The sequence below is a fragment of the Nannizzia gypsea genome, genomic scaffold (assembly GCF_000150975.2).
Source record: "Nannizzia gypsea CBS 118893 supercont1.1 genomic scaffold, whole genome shotgun sequence".
NCBI classification, from domain to species: Eukaryota; Fungi; Ascomycota; class Eurotiomycetes; order Onygenales; family Arthrodermataceae; genus Nannizzia; species Nannizzia gypsea.
In genome coordinates, this window is record NW_003345201.1 from 615,151 (window position 1) to 634,871 (window position 19,721).

The 19,721-nt window shown below is 48.3% G+C and overlaps 7 protein-coding genes across 7 annotated transcripts; 5 read left to right on the top strand and 2 right to left on the bottom strand.

The window, feature by feature from the left end:
• Positions 1–180: 180 nt before the first annotated feature.
• Positions 181–1,200, top strand: MGYG_00220 (hypothetical protein; the record flags this gene model as incomplete). Its single annotated transcript, XM_003176081.1, has 2 exons — positions 181–421; positions 491–1,200. 2 exons carry the CDS (start codon positions 181–183, stop codon positions 1,198–1,200), a joined length of 951 nt encoding a protein of 316 aa, XP_003176129.1.
• An 895-nt stretch (positions 1,201–2,095) lies between these two features.
• On the top strand, positions 2,096–3,307 carry MGYG_00221 (retinol dehydrogenase 11; the record flags this gene model as incomplete). The annotated part of the gene is made up of 2 exons (XM_003176082.1): positions 2,096–2,387; positions 2,451–3,307. 2 exons carry the CDS (start codon positions 2,096–2,098, stop codon positions 3,305–3,307), a joined length of 1,149 nt encoding a protein of 382 aa, XP_003176130.1.
• Positions 3,308–3,942: 635 nt separating this feature from the next.
• On the top strand, positions 3,943–4,846 carry MGYG_00222 (nascent polypeptide-associated complex subunit beta; the record flags this gene model as incomplete). The annotated part of the gene is made up of 4 exons (XM_003176083.1): positions 3,943–3,988; positions 4,247–4,323; positions 4,388–4,535; positions 4,605–4,846. The coding sequence occupies 4 exons, from the start codon at positions 3,943–3,945 to the stop codon at positions 4,844–4,846; spliced, it is 513 nt and encodes a 170-aa protein (XP_003176131.1).
• Positions 4,847–5,485: 639 nt separating this feature from the next.
• On the bottom strand, positions 5,486–6,049 carry MGYG_00223 (RNAse P Rpr2/Rpp21 subunit domain-containing protein; the record flags this gene model as incomplete). The annotated part of the gene is made up of 1 exon (XM_003176084.1): positions 5,486–6,049. The coding sequence occupies one exon, from the start codon at positions 6,047–6,049 to the stop codon at positions 5,486–5,488; it is 564 nt and encodes a 187-aa protein (XP_003176132.1).
• A 405-nt stretch (positions 6,050–6,454) lies between these two features.
• Positions 6,455–8,589, top strand: MGYG_00224 (ATP-dependent RNA helicase SUB2; the record flags this gene model as incomplete). Its single annotated transcript, XM_003176085.1, has 5 exons — positions 6,455–6,704; positions 7,327–7,737; positions 7,809–8,169; positions 8,228–8,485; positions 8,544–8,589. 5 exons carry the CDS (start codon positions 6,455–6,457, stop codon positions 8,587–8,589), a joined length of 1,326 nt encoding a protein of 441 aa, XP_003176133.1.
• A 942-nt stretch (positions 8,590–9,531) lies between these two features.
• On the bottom strand, positions 9,532–12,525 carry MGYG_00225 (ankyrin repeat protein; the record flags this gene model as incomplete). Its single annotated transcript, XM_003176086.1, has 3 exons — positions 9,532–9,636; positions 9,937–12,044; positions 12,381–12,525. 3 exons carry the CDS (start codon positions 12,523–12,525, stop codon positions 9,532–9,534), a joined length of 2,358 nt encoding a protein of 785 aa, XP_003176134.1.
• A 3,840-nt stretch (positions 12,526–16,365) lies between these two features.
• MGYG_00226 (meiotically up-regulated 72 protein) lies at positions 16,366–18,817 on the top strand (the record flags this gene model as incomplete). Its single annotated transcript, XM_003176087.1, has 4 exons — positions 16,366–16,514; positions 16,589–16,629; positions 16,694–17,123; positions 17,188–18,817. 4 exons carry the CDS (start codon positions 16,366–16,368, stop codon positions 18,815–18,817), a joined length of 2,250 nt encoding a protein of 749 aa, XP_003176135.1.
• Between the last annotated feature and the right edge of the window lie 904 nt (positions 18,818–19,721).

Genomic DNA, 19,721 nt, shown 5'->3' on the forward strand with positions numbered 1-19,721 from the left:
ATTCCTTCTAGCCCATCCTGATTCTCTTTCCTCCTCCTCCTCTTTTTTATATATATCACCATCCTCCACCCCCCCGGACCTTTCCTTCATTGTATACATCTACTCCTGGACACACAACAAACATTCAAACACTAAACACCAACATACCATATCACTGTCCTATACCCTACATTGGCAGCCATGGATCTTGCGCAGCTAGTCACCAACTATGCCCCTCCGTCACCTCGACGATCCTCATACTCTTCTCAACAGTCGCGGCGGTCATGGGGAGCTGCTTCGTCAAACATCAAGGCAACCCCATCTCCATACACAACCATCATGGAGCTGCCCCCTTCTCCTGAGGCCGAGCCCCATTGTCAGATACTCGCTACCACCTATCTCAACCCTCTTCCCAGGGCATCGAAAGCATATCACCTCCTCAGTCAGCCAGTAAGCAGCCCATGTGTTACGTATATGTTGCAAGACAACGGTCACTAACAAATGAATATAGAACGACCAAGATTTGATGATTGGGAAGAGGAAAAGTCGGAGAGCAAGTATAGAATGATACTTCCTCCAACTCCTCCACAACGACCAGAATCTAGCTTCGAGAAGTCTCGACGCTCGCCATCTACTTCCAGCACTCCGACTTTGGTTGGATCTTCCACCCTTACTAGCCCGGCCTCAGATGCCCCCATCGAGCGTCCAGCTTCTAGACTTTCTTACTCCAACCGCTCCTCCTTCTCAGAGGTTCGCGAGGCTCGCTATCCATCCCCAGCCAACTCAAACGTGGCTCACTTTGCCTCTCCCGAGCAAAAAGCCTCTTCACCAGAGTTCTATCCCGCCAGTGTGCCAACCTTTAAGCCAATTCCAGTTGCACAGCCACAGCCACAGCAACCCACCCAGCATCACCACCACCAAATGGTCAACATGGGAGAAATGACTGCTACCACCACCTGGCAACACCATCACTACTTTCCTCCATCAAATACTACGGCCTATCCACTCAACCACGACAGATATATTTGTCGCACCTGCAACAAGGCCTTCTCCCGGCCTTCCAGCCTCCGCATTCACTCTCACAGCCACACTGGTGAAAAGCCATTCCGTTGCCCTCGTCCTGGCTGTGGCAAGGCTTTCAGTGTACGCAGTAACATGAAGCGCCACGAGCGAGGTTGCCACAGCGGTCGTGCCACCCAGCGTGGCCCCCATGTCGGTTGAAGTGCGGGTCGAGGGGTACAACAGAACAATAAAGTAGATCTTGCATAGTTTGGTGAAAATCATGCATATGATTTGAGATCATCCTCCCTCTGGTAGGGTTGGAAATCGAATCAACAGACTACTTCACGGGAAAGCTGAGCCGAGCCATGAACTATATAACTTATCTCGGGCATCCCATTTTTACATCCACACTATCAGCCCAAAGCTAGACAGGACTTGCATATATCGCACATGTCCAGGTCAGCTATGGCAGGTGGAGTCGATATCATCGACATGGCCTATGATAGAGTGTCACATCCTCTAGTGACGATGAAGGCCGCCAAGCAGGGGGAGTTTTCGGGGTTACAATTGCAGGGCGAAAAGCGAGAGGCGATGTGAATGTATCATAGAAACATATATACTGATGAATGATATGACTATCTCATTTGTTATCTTTAAAGTATCTTCTTATTTTGTAACCTATCTCAATTGTAACTAGGGTATGGCGAGTGGCAAGGGATCATTACGTATATCATGCCTGTCTACCTGGGTACTTCTGTGTGACATTCAACTATCAATTGTAATCATCAAAACACTTGTTTTTGTTCCTTGCACAGCCATCTTGACATACATTCGGCTAGCTAGTGGTTACAGGGGTGAATTTGTGTTTAGTCATCTTCTGCCCCACGCTAACTCGATAGCATCGGCAGCCCCTAAGTTAACAACCAAACCAACCATGGATGATCTTCAAGACAACGACATACAAAGATACCCTTGCGCCAGCAAACCAGTTGGACAGCACATCATGCAGTTCCTACGTCAAATATATCCTTACTCCGTACACGAAGGGCATTAATTAGATGTATCAGTACCATTTTGTTACCGTGAGATACCATTTTGCAAAATAGCTTTAAACATGTCAGAAATCACACAACGACGCAAAGTTGCAGCAGAGGGCTCAACCGCCCATGGCCACGCGACGAGTAAAGGCCAAGCCCAGCCACAGCCGAAGGACGGTATGGGCCATGCTTTCAAGGAGCTGGTCGCTCTGCTGACTTTAGCCAGGATTGCTTTGGCTCATCCCTTGGAGACGACTCGATTGGTTTTCCTGCTCATGCATCAGTTTGCGAGACACATCTATGGGTCGGCATTTCGGCCGGATCGTGATATAACAGACCAATCTAGCAGAGTTATTTTGATTACGGGAGGTGAGTGACTTACTACCAACCACCCTTTAATTATACGGCTGTTCATGTTGATGTGTTTTGTAGGAAACACGGGCCTTGGAAAAGAAACTGTCCTGGAGCTAGCGAAGCACCAGCCTGCAAGGATATATCTGGGTGCTCGAAACGAGCAAAAGGCCCGTAAAGCAATGGAGGATATCCAGTCACAGCTAAACCAGACGATTGACATTCGATATCTACCCCTTGACCTGTCATCGTTTAAATCTATCCGGGAAGCCGCCCAGTTATTTACCGGAGAATGTGAGCGTCTTGATACCCTCATACTCAACGCCGGAGTGATGGGCCTGGACCCTTACCGGACCAAGGACGGATATGAGGTGCAGTTCGGCACTAACTACCTGGGTCATTTTCTCCTGACGTCACTATTGTTACCTACGCTCAAGAAGACAGCTGCCCAACGTGATTCGGATGTTCGAGTTTTATCCATCTCGTCTGCTGCCTGGCAGGCGGCTCCATCCTCGCCATCGAGACTGCTCTCCCTTATGACTTCTACTGACGAGTTATTGACGTGTAACAGGTGGGCTAGATACGGGATTTCAAAGGCTGGAAACATTCTGCTTGCATCGGAGCTAGCAAGACGGCACCCGGATATTACGAGTGTCTCGATTCATCCTGGCATTATCCTGACAGCCTTGTACGAACAAGGCAGGGCGGCCACTATTGCACTTAAATATGGCCTTGCCTTCCTTGTTCCCTTCGCATCTAGTGAGAAGAACGGGGCGAGGAACCATCTATGGGCTGCCGGGTGTGCTAAGAACCAACTGCGCAATGGCGAATACTACTCTCCTGTTGGAATACCGGACTGGAAGAACCAGCTTGTTCACGACGGGGATACCGCACGGCGTCTGTGGGAGTGGTCAGAACAGCAAGCTGCAAACAGCTAATCTCAACTATATATATCCACCAGTTATTAGTATATATGTATATCCTAACCTGCAACAATTTGTATAGCCTTCCTATATAGAGACCTTGAAATCCGATTTCCTCATTGGGAAGTGAATTAGGGCTAATCGCCCGGATAAACCCACCAACCGAATGATATCTTGGCGTTTATTGCTCAACACCGAAAAGAGCAAAAGCGAGCTTGATTTCTGTAGCCGACGTTTCGACCAGACGCCTCCAAGACACAGATATCTACCATTCCAGACGGTGAGTTGCCGCCCGTGATAAAGAGTCCCCTAATGTGTGCACGATGTGACTACTTGGGGAGCGCCTCGCGGACTGCAAACGGCAGGCAAAACGAGCTCCCCGATTTTTCCGTTCCCCCCACAAATAACCCTGATTGGATGTGTGCAAGTGAAGCTAATTGAATATCGATCTGGACGTCCCTTCGTCCTTTTGCGATTCTTTATTCTACTCTAGACCTTTCTCCCTTTCAACCCGCTCATCACTCTCAGACGTTTTCACTCGTCTCATTTACGCTTTCCCCGAATCCGTATACTTCGGTGGAAATTCCTGGGCTTGGAAATTCAAAGGAACATAGATTATAGGAAAGAAGGGACGGGAGACAATATTCATCATGGATCTCGCAAAGTTACAGAAGATGCAGCAGAGTGTGCGAATTGGTATGACCCTTTTGCTCTTCTTTCTTGCCTATGGCTGTGTTGTTTCTTGGTGCCAACATCAACACCGAAGCTCCCCGGGCTGTGTTGGGAGTTTGACAACCCTATATCTTACTCGCCCGCTTTAACTGTGGTTTAATGCATTAAATATAAGTATATCGCCTCGCTAACATGACTGTCAATTGCTTCTAGGGTACGTTTAATTCTCTCCTTTGATTGTTGGATTATTTCAAACACCCCACTATCGAACCCCGTCCGCAGGCTACAACTTGGAGGGGCAAGGAGAACATATTGTTTATTTTCTGGCAAACCTCAGTGGATTGAAAACCATCGACAACGTGGATACTTGTGGCTGACGACCTATACGATGCGAATAGTGGAAAGGGAACCCCCCGCCGTAAGGTGAAGAAGGTCCACAAGTCCTCTGGAACCGATGACAAGAAGCTCCAGACTGCTTTGAAGAAGATGAACGTTCAGCCAATTCAAGCGATTGAGGAGGTCAACATGTTCAAGGAGGATGGCAACGTCATCCACTTCGCTGCTCCCAAAGGTAAAGCTCACTAGCCATTTGGACTCTCTTGCTCTAGATACGCTAACTAGCAATGTAACGGAACAACAGTCCACGCCTCTGTTCCCAGCAACACCTTTGCCATTTACGGCAACGGTGAGGAGAAGGAACTCACTGAATTGGTTCCTGGTATCCTGAACCAGCTTGGCCCTGACTCTCTTGCCTCCCTTCGCAAACTTGCCGAAAGCTACCAGAGCATGCAAAAGAAGGAGGAGGGTAAGAAGGATGACGAGGATGATGACGATATCCCAGACTTAGTTGAGGGCGAGAACTTTGACAGCAAAGTCGAATAAATGATATACCTTGAGGGATAAATTAAAATCTATCCGGCCCCGACAAACAAATGAAGCTACCTTGCCTAAACTTCAACTAACAACGCCTCCCTTTTTCAACTTGAAATCATGAACAATTACTTCTGGTTCACTTCGATCTTATGAAAATGATAATAGGGTAGAATTACTTTATGTTCTTCTTCGTATCTCATGTGTATCAATATCATACACGGTTAACTTCACCATGTATATTCGATATCGTATACGGCAATGTTGCACTCAAATTTTCATACCGCTCTGAATAGCGTTTATAAGCAAATAAATAGCTGTCGATGTTTTAAACACTGCTAGACTGGCAAATGCACCTCAGCGGTGTGTATCAGCCAAAACTCTGGAATTGCTTTTCTTCCCGTGGCTCGAAGCAAGCGATCTTGGCCTGCATTGCTATTTAGGTGTTTTAATTGCTTTTGCAATTAGCAAATAGAAACGCTCAGTTCAAGTTTCGTCCGGAGAATTAACGGAAAACTGGGAGGCGTGATCATACATAGGCAATGTTGGCCTGAAGTCCAGAGGATTGGGCAGTTGGCACTGGGAGTTAACACCATTGATGCGGTATGGCCGGAAAAAACAATAGTTAGAGGTAAAATAACAGTAGCCCTTTCATCCTAATTGCATATCTTGTGGTGATGGCACAGTTTCTTTGGGTAGGTGAGGTTTTCGTCGATCAGCGAGTCTGACACTCTTTTGAACACCCTGGGGAAAACGCTTTTGTGTGCCACAGAATCCACATGTGATGACCCGAGTGTCAGCCCATGGCTTCTTTCTCCCTCGACTCTTGTTCTCTACCGTGTCTAAACACGTCACTCCTGATCTCAACAATGAATCACATCTTTTGCATATGGATCGCTTTGTCTCGCGGACCAGTCTTATTTGAGATTTTTGGGACACGGCGCGGAGCTGGTTACCATATTGTCTCGAGATAGATGAAAACATATCCTTTCCATGGCTCACTCCGAGTTGCTGGGTCTCCTTTGAAATATTTTGCTCGGGGACGGAAGTGGTATCATATATTACCTGGCTTTTGTTGTCAGCTTTGCCAGGTTTATGAGACGTAGCACTCTGCAGGTAGTCGGCGGCCTTGCATAGGTAAGCCACTCTTGCATGGAGATGGGTCTGTGTCCGGCCTCCCGAGCCTTTCTGGGGCTTTTGGGCCTTCTTCGCCATAGTGCTGCTGGGTGTTCACTTGGTATCAAAATAACCGACTGATCAGTGGATGTTCATTTTGTCCTCACACCCGCTCAAAGGAGCGAAAAGTGAATAACTACATGACTAATCAAGTAATATTCACGTGATCGGAACAACAATTTTACGAGATGTCCCAAAGAGGCAACGCTCGTTTTCAACTTTCGCGCTTTCAACTTCCAACGAAACTTCAGCTTTTTGTTCTGTCACCATCATCAGCAACAACCACCTTCAAAGGGCATTCTCGGACACAATAATAGCCCATATTCATCGAGTACTCCGGTTTGAACACCTAGCTGCTCACTCCTTGCTTAGTATATCTTTGGGAGAAGCCTTCTCCATTACAATCTCCCCCTCTTGACCCAAAATCATCAGAAACCTTACACCATGGCCACCGAAGAAGATCTTATCGATTACTCCGATGAGGAACTCCAGACCACTGATGCCGCCGCTGTGCCAGCTGCGCCGGCTGCCAACGGTGATGCGTCTAAGAAGGGCGATCTTACTGTAGCCGGTGCGGGCGCCGACAAGAAGGGCAGCTATGTCGGTATCCATTCAACCGGTTTCCGTGATTTCTACCTCAAGGCAGAACTTCTACGCGCGATCACCGATTGCGGCTTCGAACATCCATCGGAGGGTTAGTTATCACATTTCTCCCACGTCCTTCCTGTTGAAACCCAGCCAAATATCCGCCCATTCCCGCTTTGGAATCAAGAGAAAAATGGCCGATACGAGCTTGCAGGCGGCACGAGGGGAAAGCAATCCACGAGGACTCATTATTACAAGAAGAAAAGAAACTCTTCTGTGGAATTAAGTTTCTTGTCGTGAAAGAGATACAGACCTTTTGAGTCTCATTTTGCGGCGTTCGACCCAAGAGTAGGATCGAACTAACGTCGGTTTCGCTGCCTATGGTCTTCTTCGGCCTTTACTGGCACAAGGGGAACATAACCTTGAACTGTCGCGAAATCAGCAAGTGTGGAAACGTTGTATCCATCGGAACATTCTCCACGATGAAGATGCCTCCTCGTGCCGCCCTGCAAATAAGCCTATATGTTGCATGAAATCTGCGCTCTTCCGAGTATTACATATATTTGCTGTCGGATTTCCCTCCTTTTCGCGTGGAAAAAGGGCAATCCAATTCTCTTCTGTTGTGTTGTCGCTTTCAAGACAGCTGGAATGGGCGGATATCATTTTCATCCTGCGTATTTCTTGAAACTGGATCGAACCAATCTAACATGTCTGCCACGTTCCCTATACAGTCCAGCAAGTCTGCATTCCAACAGCTATCCTTAATGTCGATGTTCTCTGTCAAGCCAAATCTGGTCTCGGAAAAACTGCTGTTTTCGCCTTGACCACTCTCCACCAGCTTGAGCCAGTCCCTGGAACGTGCTCTATCTTGGTCATGTGCCCTACTAGGGAGTTGGCTTATCAGATCAAAGACGAATATGCCAGGTTCAGCAAATACATGCCAGACGTGAAGACCGCAGTGTTCTACGGCGGTACCCCAATCCAGAAGGACATTGAAATTCTGTCTTCCAAGGAAACCCATCCCAACATCATTGTTGGTACTCCCGGCCGATTGAATGCACTTTTACGAGACAAGAAGCTATCCCTCCGCAACATCAAATCGTTTGTTTTGGACGAGTGTGACAAAATGCTTGACCAGAAGGGTTAGTCTTGTCTTATATCAATATCATATCTTGACCACGTACGAAGGCTAAACTAATATGTTTCACCGCAGACATGCGTGCTGATGTACAAGAGATTTTCCGCTCTACCCCTTCTGAGAAGCAAGTGATGATGTTCAGTGCCACCCTTGCCCAGGAGATCCGTCCCGTCTGCAAGAAATTCATGCGAAACCCACTTGAGGTGTATGTTGATGATGACACTAAGCTCACCTTGCATGGTCTTCAACAATACTATATCAAACTCAGCGAAGCGGAAAAGAACCGCAAGCTCAACGAGTTGCTTGACAACCTTGAATTCAATCAAGTCATCATCTTTGTTAAGAGCACCGTTCGTGCGACAGAACTCGACAAGCTTCTCAGGGAGTGTAACTTCCCAAGTATTGCTGTTCACTCTGGCGTTTCCCAGGAAGAGCGGTAAGCGGGAGCCCTCTTCTAACTCTATAAACGAATTATATACTAAGACTTCATGCAGTATCAAACGATACCGCGAGTTCAAAGACTTCAACAAGCGTATCTGCGTGGCAACTGACGTTTTCGGCCGTGGTATTGATATCGAGCGAATCAACTTGGCCATCAACTATGATATGCCAATTGATGCCGACTCATACCTTCACCGAGTCGGCCGTGCTGGTCGATTCGGTACCAAAGGATTGTCTATCTCGTTCGTTAGTGACGAAGAGAACATGCAGGTCCTGAAAGATATTGAGAAGCGTTTCGAGGTTGCCCTTCCGTAAGTCTTACCTAATCACCACAAATTTCATTACAGCCTTGCTCACACACATATCTAGGGAATACCCTGAGGAAGGTGTCGATGCCAGCACTTACATGGCATAGTTGATTTATGCGTCCAAAATGCATTGATCGAACTATGCAATCCCGACGTATAGTTGTTTCTCAAAATGATCCGGGGTCTCGTATCTGGCGCGTTAGGTATTCACTTTTCCGAGAGTCCAGTGATTTCCTTTTTTCTTTATTCATGTTCTTAAATTGGCCATTCATCTATCTTTTCGAACCCGGCACTGTTTTCATTGAACTCCTCTCTTAGTATACCTCTTGCGGTGCATTCTACTGGTGGAGCAGAACCATTTACACCGAAGTAAAACCAAGAGGAAAAGTTTACAGTGCCTTCCAACCTTTATGATGTAATTTTGTACTGCTTTTCAGCTTCAAGAAAAAAGGAAAAGGAAGTTACGACGAAAACCCTCACCATTTCATTGTCCTATATTTTTAGTTTAACCAGTTTAGCATCCTGACAGTATGGCTATTCTAGAAGGTCTTTTTGTTGATCCCAATCATCCATCAAATCCCGAATCTGCTTGACATACCATGCACTACCCATCGTACGAAACGCAAGGCTGATCATTCAGACAGATGGTCAGTGCTCAAGACGCTTGTTTCACTCCGTCCACGTCTCACAAGTGTCACGATAACTAGATCTAACTCTCGTCTGACAACGAGACCTGAGATGTTACATAGTGGATTCCGGGTGTTAGAAGGCTTTGGATAAGGGGCTCATTTACATGCAATCGTGACAAGAGAATTTAAGAGTAGGCATTTTTCAAGTCATTCAACAGGAGCTCCATAGACGGCATACCCTTCCTTTTGGAGGCCCACAAATAGAGGTTCTATCACGCTCCCAGTCACAAGGAGACTATCGCAATATGCGCCTAGCTGTGGACAAGCTTTTGTCTTAGTTCAGCGGCTGAAGCTAAAACAGCCATGGAGAAGGAATCCCAATCGATCCCATGCCCGAGCTGAACCTCTCGTCTGATAGGTCTAGTTGCAGGCCTCCAGGTACGGAGTACTCGACTTGGGATAAATTATTGGAAACATGAGCTGCATGACGTGCAAGGTATCAATCTTGGGTATCCAAAAGCCAAGCTAAAGGAAGACCAGTCAGTTACTAGGTTATGGAGACGGTCTAACGCGGAAGTTTGTGGGCTGAGAGAAAATTGGTTGATTCAATTAGTTATCTGTTGGCCCTTTTTATGCTGTTATCAGCTTGTCTTTTTATATCACAAAGAGAGAAGAAAAAGAAAAATCATAACTTTACTCCGTAACTTTTGGTAATAAACGGACATTTTTAATACCGATGACTCAGCGATTCGGGTCTCGGTGTAAACTTTGTCTCCCTTGGGCCGCAAGGGCTTCAGCAAAGGAAGTATTTTTGTAATAACCCACCGGGTAATAACTACAGCCATCTTCGAAGTCAGAGGAAGAGAGGTCGGAGACGGAGAAGTCAGAAATGTCGCCGACGTTGCCCTCTTCGTCTGTGCAGGGCATGCCATCATCACCGAAATCGATGTCATCAGAGGACGGGTATGAAAAGCCAGGAAGATGCCCGCTATAGACCCTGTGAGCCTTTGGGTGGATGAGCACGCAACTCATACAGCACTCATCCGGTAGTAGGAAGGTCGGCGGGATGTCTTCACTATAGAATGGAGGCTCGGTGGTTTTCGTTGCTGGACTCTTCTCGGTCAGAGCTAGCACCGTCTCTTGATGTCTTGCGGAATCTTCTTGCTCTGCCACCTCCAATGGAGATATACCCTCGTCATCTTGTTTGTTGAGATCCACGTTGATTTTGGCGCTGTGATGGATCAGGTATATGACGGCGTGGATATTCCCTCGCTCAGCGGCTAACCAGAGCGCAGTTCGTCCCTTGGGATCCTTTGCCTCGATGTTGACATCGGGGCGGTTGATGAACTGCTCCATAATGTCAACACGGCCTGTTATGGCCGTCATAAGAAAAGGAGTTTGGCCAAGTTTGTTTCGTTCATCTGCCTTAATGTCACTCCGAGCCAGTAGGAGTTTGATAACGCTAGTGTTTCCTCGCACAACCGCCCGTGAGAGCGCAGTTTCGCCGAAGCAATTGCTAGCATTAACATCAAGCTCCTTACGGCTCATCAGCAGATCCACCATAAGCGGGTCTCCAACTATAGCTGTTCCAATCAGTGCATTGTCGCCGAGTTTGTCTGCACAGTTAACATCAACCTCGTCCTCGGCAACTAGGAGCCTTAGTGCTTCGAATGGATCCGTCACCTTATAGACCATTTCCATCGGGGGTCTCATTGCATAGCATATTGCGGTAGCACAGGTTTCGTCACGGCCATTAACGTCAATACCGCCTCGTTCAAGGAGGAATTTCATGACTTTTGTGGCTGTACAAGCCGCAGCCAAAGCTAACGGCGTCGTAGCATACATGCCAAATTTATCCTTGGTCAGGGCTGGGAAGCGCTCGACAAGCAGCTTCGCAACCTTTACGCCATCATATTGCAGGGCTGCTTGGAAACATATCCGAACCACTCTGCACTCGTTTCTGGCCATTATCACGCCAGAATCAAGGACAAGCCTGACAATATTGTCATGGTCATTTTTTGCTGCCGTCAATGCTATATCGAGCTCTACACTCGCACCAAACATCTCATCGACTTCAAATCTTGTTCTGGAACCGTCGTCTTCTGAGTTTGAAAGCCATAGATATACTTCATCACTATCGTCGCCATTCTCTCCATCTACCCCATCCACCCCATCCACCCCATCAGCAGTGTTCACATTGTCCTTGTCATCTAACCTCAATTGTGAGATACCACCACGTATTCTCTCAGCGTTAGAAGGTATACTACTGTACTCCCAGAGATACCTTACGACTCCTTCACGTCCAGAGCCTGCGGCATCCGTAATGGCCCCATCGACATCTTCGAGGGAGGGCCGAGGATCCAGGCTGTGAAGCAGGATACCTACGACAGTTTCATGGCCCTTCTCCGCCGCAAGAGCCAAATGCAACCCGTTATGTCTATCATGATACGGATTTTCATCAGGGTGCTCCATCAACAATTTGACCATTGGCACATCACCCGCTCTGGAGGCAATATGCAAGGCATTTAGCCCCGCGCTATCCATGAGAAATTTCCTTCTAGGCTGTTTAAGAAGAATTTTCATGCTTTCGAGGCTCCCCTTCTGTGCAGCGACTAGAATTGGGTTGCCAAAGAATTTATGAACAGTATCAACACTAAATGGCCCCTTCTTCAACACGCGAGTCAATAGGGCAGTGTCGTCCTCGGATATAGCTACTATTCCCGCAGCGCTGCAGATATCCATGGCTGTTCTTTTAGAGCTTTTATGGTCTGACTTGATTTCGACCTCGAAAAAGTCGTCGAAGAATGGCTCCTGATTTCCGCTATAAAGCTTCATTGCAGCCACTGTGCACAGGGTATCTTGATACTTGCGCGTTAACGCCAAGCGCTCATCGTCGTGCTGCTGTTGAGTTTCGTTCAGTAGATACTCAGTGACTTCATTAATGGAGTTTGTAAGTTCCTTGCCCCGCCCCCCTCTTCTGCCCTGCCCGTCCCAACTCGGCTTTCCTCGTTTCCTTACTAGCGTTTCGAGGAATAACTGTGTTGCTGGCCGAGGAGAGCATTGACTCCAGCCATTCTTTCCTTTTTCATATTCGTCCTCTCGCGCCGTATAAACTGTTTGGCCACCAGTATGTGACGAGCCTTTCAAATTGTTCTTCAAGAACAGTTTATCAGTTTTAAGGGGTTCCAATCGACGGACGGTGCCTGATGGGGAGGGGGAATACAGCTTTGAAGAAACGTGAAAGCGGATAAGGAGAGGGAAAAACGTACTGTTAACAGGCAGGAGGCTACTTTGAAAGCTACGCTGTGGGCTCTCAAGACGAGCATGATTCTGCTCCAGTTCCTTCCAGGCCTCCCACGTATAGTCGAGGATGGAAAGAATGATTTCTTCTGGCAAGTGTCCGAAAGTGGCCATGATGGGCTAGTCTACTCTGTTACCCTACTTGCGATCGGCCGTCCAAGCTGGGGATATGCAAGGTATGTGCTCCGTAGCCCACAGGGTATTCGATTTCACCAAGAGGTGCATAAATAGTAACGTCGCTAAAAGCGGATGGAAGATTGATGTTCATATTTGCTTCTTCGAGCTCGTTGTGCATTAAGGAGTACTCCGTATCAGCAGGCCCTTTTATGGGCGCCTCTTCAGGCAAAAAAGAGATACTGGAAATAACGTCACTGACTTTAGAGTTCCTTAGTCGTCGGATAAAATGTAAAGCCGCAAAGCTTAGTCATAACCTTGAAATAACGCCCGACTTTTATTTTTACATCATCCAACAGCGACGAGGAACAAGGAGAAATACTCCGTAGAGAGGAAAGGAAGAAAGGAGACGTGGACGACGTTTACCTCGATATACTCCGTAGAGTGTATGCATATGCGGGAGGGGAGCGGGACGAACACAAGAGATACGGAGTCACGGAGTCACTGATATTCAGGAACCGGCTGACGGAAAGTCCGGGTGTCGATGTACTCGTCGCGAGCGCCAGAGCAAGGGAGACGAAGTGGCAGAGGAAAGCGAAAAAGCAACCAAAAATACGGCGCTCGCAGCAGTAAATTACAGCGATGGAGCTCCTGTGGTGCTGAAAATTACCGGAGCCATCAGAGAGAAAGTCGACTAAGCGGCGGCGATGACGAGTCAATTTGGCGCCAGCGCATCCCATCCCGTCTGCCTAACTTAGGGTCCGCCAGTGGCAAAGACGAAACTATCCCTAGCATGGCCGAAAGGGAAACAAATTCGTCGCGCAAAACTCGATTGTTTTCTCTGTCACGGCGTTGTCGTACAGAGCTCCGACTTTCTTATATTTTTTTATATTTTTACGATTTACGGAGTATATTATGTTATTTCATTTTGGCCCCCTCGACAGACTCAGACAAGACAGCTTATGTGTACGGAGTGCTCGGCTTCGATGCATTGCAGCACACATGCATGTGTGGCAGAATGGAGTCGCGGATTGAAGAAAGTGAAAAAGGAACGAAAAACAAAAATAAGAGTATTGGGGGATGATTCATGTTGTTGTGGTTGTTCTCGATATGCGCCTGTCTCGCCCTTTTCTCCACCACACGGGAAGGAAGCAGCTGGTAACTGGTGCCTGAGCCTGTCAATAATTTCATCAACTTGCTAGTCTGATCTCGCCACGACAGGGAGAAGAGCAGCGTACAGGAGAAAAGAAAAGAAAAGAAAAGAAAAAGGGTTGGGAAGAGAGAAGTTACTCCGTACAAAATGCCACTGCGTCAAGATGTTTATCTGGGAAGGGAAAAGCAATATTCGAACGGGAGCTGCAAAGCAACCAAGCAGGCGGCAAGCTGGAAAGTTCGACATGCAAATCCCCTTTCAGGGATCACAGCTGTTCAACGCAATACATACACTTGGATGACCTAGCTAAAATATGAACGAATAACCGTGATCAGGACAAATGATCCCACCTGTCTCTTTGGACTGCTCATCAGATACGAGGTTTACTACTCCGTACTCTTACCTGACAGTCTGATATGACGTCCGTTGCGAAAAGGGGGGGAGGAAACCGTTAAAGGAAGAGAGGGTTTAAAAAGAAAAAGGATCGAGGTGAAGCATAAGGTACCAACTGGGCCAGTTTAGCATCCGTTTAAGCATCCGTCGACTCCGTCGGGGGGCTGTGTGAATCGAATTCCGAACCTACATACGGAGTACATAACATAGGTTTTGATGCATAACTACTCACTTATACCTGAGGGCGTAAGGGGGACTGGGTACTCCGTATGTTTGGGTACTTAATAAATGCCTGCTGAAACGCAGACAAGTCCACGATGGATGATGAGGCTGGCCACCTATACTCCGTACTCCGTAGAGGAAACAACCTCAAGTCGGAAAGCAGGAGTTCTTTTGATATCGCTGAGTCTCCTTCTCTGCTTTCATTTCCCCTTTGTCTCTGGTGATCTCCAGCTAATTATTAGATAGAAGTAATGTATGTACGGAGTACCAGGAGGGATTGTCATTAGCAGGCAAGGATAAACTCGACTGAGAATGCCACAACGTGGTGGTAGCTCTGCATCCTGCGCCCTATCAATTTCTCCAGAGCTGTCATCCCCATTGCAGCCTTCGCCCATCCAGATATCAATCGTCACTAAGCTGGCTAGCTCCTTCACCCTGAAAATCTCTGGCGCCAGAAGGGGGAGCAGAGACGGAAAAAGCAACACCAGCCAACGCCTTGTCGATGTAATAGATGCTTTCTTTTTCCCACGGGTCTTGCCAACTAAAACAGCACTTGGCAAGATTCCCTGCTTATCTGCTTAGAACTGCGATCTCGAGCAACAGGTAGCCATAGCCCGCTCGATCGTGTATTTACCGGAACATTACCACTGTAACGCCGCTCTGCGTCGCCCTTGTCTCCCTGTCACTTGGCCGTACCGTAAGCGTAATACGACCTATCGTGACCTCGCTCGAGATTCCCGCCAAAACTTCAACCTTCGCCCGCTCCGGCCAACGCAAGTTTTCGTCCATCGCTCTCGCTGCTGCGTTTTCTCTCCCTCCATCGAAAGTAAAAAACAGACAAGAAACCCTCGACCGCTTGCCTGCGTCTCTCTCACGCTCTCTCTCGGTCGGTTTTCGCTCTTCTCTCTCTCGATCCCGACAGGCATTGGTCTTCCGTTCGTTTAGTTCTTCTTCTCTTCTCGTTTCTTTTTCGTCCTGCGTCTGCGTCTGCGTCTGCGTCTGCGTCTGCGTCCTCCCTCGTCCCTTTGACCTGGCGACGGCTACCCGCGAACCCCCCCTCGATCAAACGAAAACCACCAGGGCTGACGGATCGGGCGGACGTGTCTTGTTCTCGAGAGCCATCGACGGCCCTCGCTTCGATCCAGCGTCCAGCTATCGACCGGGTTGATAGAGTCCTGCGCGCGCGGGAAGGTCGAGAGAAGCGATGAGATAAGGCCCTATATCCATACTATACAAGGACAGCCAGCCAGCAACCGAGCAGCTGTAAAAGAACATCAACGTCAATAAATAAATCAGCATTAAGAGAAGCATTAAAAGGGACGAACCCCTTGCGACAACGAGCCATCGGACAAAGGGCAGCGCCGTTTCTCTTTGCTTCTTCGTCTTCCCTCCTCTTCCGACGGGGAGCACATACGCTTCATCATCCCTATACGGGAGCACTTGCGACTCCATCCTGCTGCCTCCGTTCGGCCAGAGCAGCATCAAGCACCATCGAGCACCATCGAGCAGCATCAAGCATAAGCACAAGTAGGCGAGCAAGCAAGCATCACTTAGCTAGCAGCGGCCAGCAGTGTGTAACGTGCTGCGCGTTTTGGCGGTACAAACAACTGGGCTGCTTCTTTCCCGCCCGACATCTGCTCGGCTGCATCTATCCTACGCTCCGCCTTCCCAATGGCCCCGTCGCCGCCGAGACTTCGCATTCTATCAGGTACAACAGCTCGTTCCCCTTGTTCTTTTTCTTCCTTTTCCTCTTTCTCTTCTTTCACTTCTTTCACCCATTTCCCTGCTCTGTGCATATGTGTGTGTTCTGTCCTGTTCCCTGCCCTCCTCCAAGTCCTCGGTTTATCTGTCGATATCCTGAAGCCTTCACTCGACTCTTCACCTGCTGAGCCTCCCTGGGAAAGGAAAGGAAAAGGAAAAGGAGATATCACAAAAAACAGAAGAGGAAGAAGCAAAAATAAATAAAGGCAGCAGCAGGGGAAAAAAAACTGGGAATATCTCTCACCTGGAACCAGTCCTGGAATCACACTCGCCCTGATTTCCTAGTTACATTAGAATACCGTGTTTCTGTGATGGGCCGGCTGACATCCTATTTTATAGTTGGTGGTAATGCGGTGTCGGCATTTCTTTCCTGGAGACTCCAGGCCACGCATTCCTGTGATGTGACGCTGGTGTGGAAGTCCAGCTTCGAGACCGTCCAGCAGTACGGCATCTCCTTTAAGTATGGCTAACTCTCTCTCTACCCTTATATCTCACTTTGTGGTACCTTGGTCAGCTCACACTCCGTCAAACTAGATCGAAGGCATTCGGTAACGAACGCTTCAAACCTCGACACGGTATGCAGTACCCGTCCTGCTATGCAACACTTTTGACAGGTAGAACGTGCTAACATAAATATAGTTGTCCGTACGCCAGAAGAAGGTGCTGCCATATCGTCGTCGTTTGATTATGTGATTCTTTGCGTGAAAGCTTTGCCAGATATCTACGATCTCGCCGGCGTGATCGAATCGGTCGTTACCCCCCAACACACATGCATACTGGTCAATACCACTAGCACAATAGGTGTCGAGGCCCATCTGGAGCAGAGATTCCCGAAGAATGTTGTCCTTTCCCTTGTGTCTGCAGTAGATATTGTCCAGACCGGTGCTAGCGAGTTTGAACACACCTCTTCAACCGACTTGTGGGTTGGCCCGGCCTCAAAAAACGCGATGATCCCAACTGCTATCCAGAACGATATGGCTGCTGCGCTGGCAATAACCCTCGGCACCGCTCAGGTGAATTGCAAAGTATCAGAAAATATACTCCAGCAGCAGTATGATCGTATGATTGGGTGTGTATCATGTTCCCCCATTTCCCACCGTTTCTATTATTTTTGACGTGCTAACACTATCTAGACCCATTGCTTTCCACCCTATCAGTGTACTTTTCGAAACCCCAAACCATAGCCAGCTCCTAGAAAAGGTTGGGGTACGTCAAATGGTTTCGGATGTCCTTGATGAGTTGATCGCACTTGCAAAGTCGCAAGGATGCACCTTTGCCGATGACTTCAAAGAAAAAACCATCCAGTCAATGGTTGCCTCGACCGATTCAAGCATCATGTACCAGGACTTCCAGGCCCGGCGGCCCATGGAAATCGAAACCTACCTTGGAGCCCCAGTCAAGATGGCCACTGATAATGGCGTGAAGATTCCTCGCATTGAAACATTGTACGCAATGCTACATCATATTAACATCACCAACCAAAACCGTCAACCCGTGACCGAACCATCTTCACCCGTAATGTCACTTCCCCCTCGAATATCGTCTGCCCCTTCAAGACCGCCGGCGAACGGTGTCCCTCGTGGTGGTGGGAACTTCCGTGGTCAACCACCACCTCCACGTCGTGGCCCATCCTCCTTGGCCAACAATCCAAGACCACTGCCTCCTCAGGCAAATGGCCATGGCCCTCGTGGTCCCAAGCAGGGCCTACCTCGTGACCTGTCGTACGAAGACCCAGCTCTCGATGAATTCAGCCACCTTGTGCTTTATGAAGATGGCCAGGACGATAACCAGTCCCAGCACGGCGGTTACAACGGCCATATGAACGGGGGACCATCGCCCAGTGAGTTGGCGCTAAAGGAGCGGGAGCTAATGCTTCGCCAACGAGAGATTGCCATACGGGAGCAGGAGATGCAAATGAGGCGTCGTGGAGGTGGCGGGAGGGCCCCGTCCACTAGAGGTGGCTTCGACGATGACGACGAAGAAGGTTGTGACCTTCCTGACCACCGCAGCCCGTCTATCCCTCAGATTGATCCAGATAACTTTGACATGATGAGCGTAACCTCTCGACGAAATAGGAAAACTCCAACCGCCCCTGCCAAGGAATTCCGCAAGAACCCCGAAATGAACAGCTCTCGCCCTCCGTCCGTTTTCAGCAGACATTTTGGTGCGGGAAGACATCGTGCTAGTTCAAGAATAATGGAAGAGATACCAGGGGTACATGATTCACTGCTGGACAACCCTATGATGAGCTACTCATCCAACCGATACGGTAACGTCGACAGAAGAGAGATGCACAACGAATCCAGAGCGAATTCGTTGACTGCCTCGAGAATGGGCGAGATGGGACATGGCCCTTACCCACCAAGCAGAAGGACCAGCCAGTCCCCGGGCAATCCTCCCCACCCAAACGGCCGGATGGGTCGGCCAAACACAGGCCACGAAGGCGGCCAGATGCCCGCACCAAATGGAATGGGACACAGTGGGAGGCCATCACCCCCAGGGATGATGAAAGCTCCAGTACCAAGGCACCCGCCTGGTCAAGGTAATGCTATAATGCCGCATCAGGTCGAGCAACATGTCGGGGTGAGCAACCATCCGTACCCCCCCAAAGGTCCTTCAAAAGTTCGAAGTCTGACGGGCAGTGCGAGTGCCAGCGCGGAGAGTGGTGATAGTGGTGCTAGTGCACATATCGACTCAGAAAATTCAGCGTACAGCAGCCAGAGCAGTCTTGATCCCGTCCACCGTGGACATGCAGTTCGATAATTTCGTACATACGGCCACGCCGTTCTCCTTTTCCTCTCCCTCGTCTTTTTCTTTTCCCACGTCGAGCGGATATCTACCTCTTCACGACACGAATTATAGACATCCCCATTAACGATACCCCTTCAACACATAATTCGCATTAGCTTTTCGCCTACACCTTTTTTCGGCATTTCCTAGCATCCCTTTTCCACCGAAATCCCTAACCGTCGTTCTGACTCGAAGTCACCTCGAAATGAATCAAAAATACTCACGGTAAATAGCGTCTCGTTTCCTGGGCTTACGTTCTCGATCCCGACAGCCTGCCGGCAGTGTTTTTCCCATGCTGCTGCCTTCATTGTACAATGGACACGTCTTCACTTTTTTGGACAGATAACCGGCCGTCCGTCAGCGTTTAATACTATGATAATACTTCCGCGGCCGCATTCATACCAAGGCCTTCCTCGCTCCCTCTACTTTCCACCTGTCGGCTTCAAACAAAAATTTCTTTCCTTTTCTTTCTACATTTTGTTCCTTTTGTTCATGTTGCATTAAGGAGAGATTGTGTCGCTTTTCTTCTGTTCTTTTGCTTAAGCTATTTAATTTCCCTCCGTGTACACAAGCTATTCTTCCCTTCCTTTCCCTCAATCGACTTGTGTTTTACTTCCTCCTCTCTTTGTTTTTCTTATACTAGTCTACATACTGAAGTAATTACTACCTCGTCCATCATCATCGACAACAAAGCAACAACTTCAAAAGCCGACTTACATCGGTAGAATCAGGGATTTCTTTGGCGCATATCCAACCAAAAAAAGGGGGGCCAGAAGGCCGAAGTGGGAATCAAGGGGGCACATGCTTATCGTTTTCCACATGTTTTCTTTTTTACTTATTGTCTTCCCTGCTTGATTAAATGTTCTTTTTCTTCCTG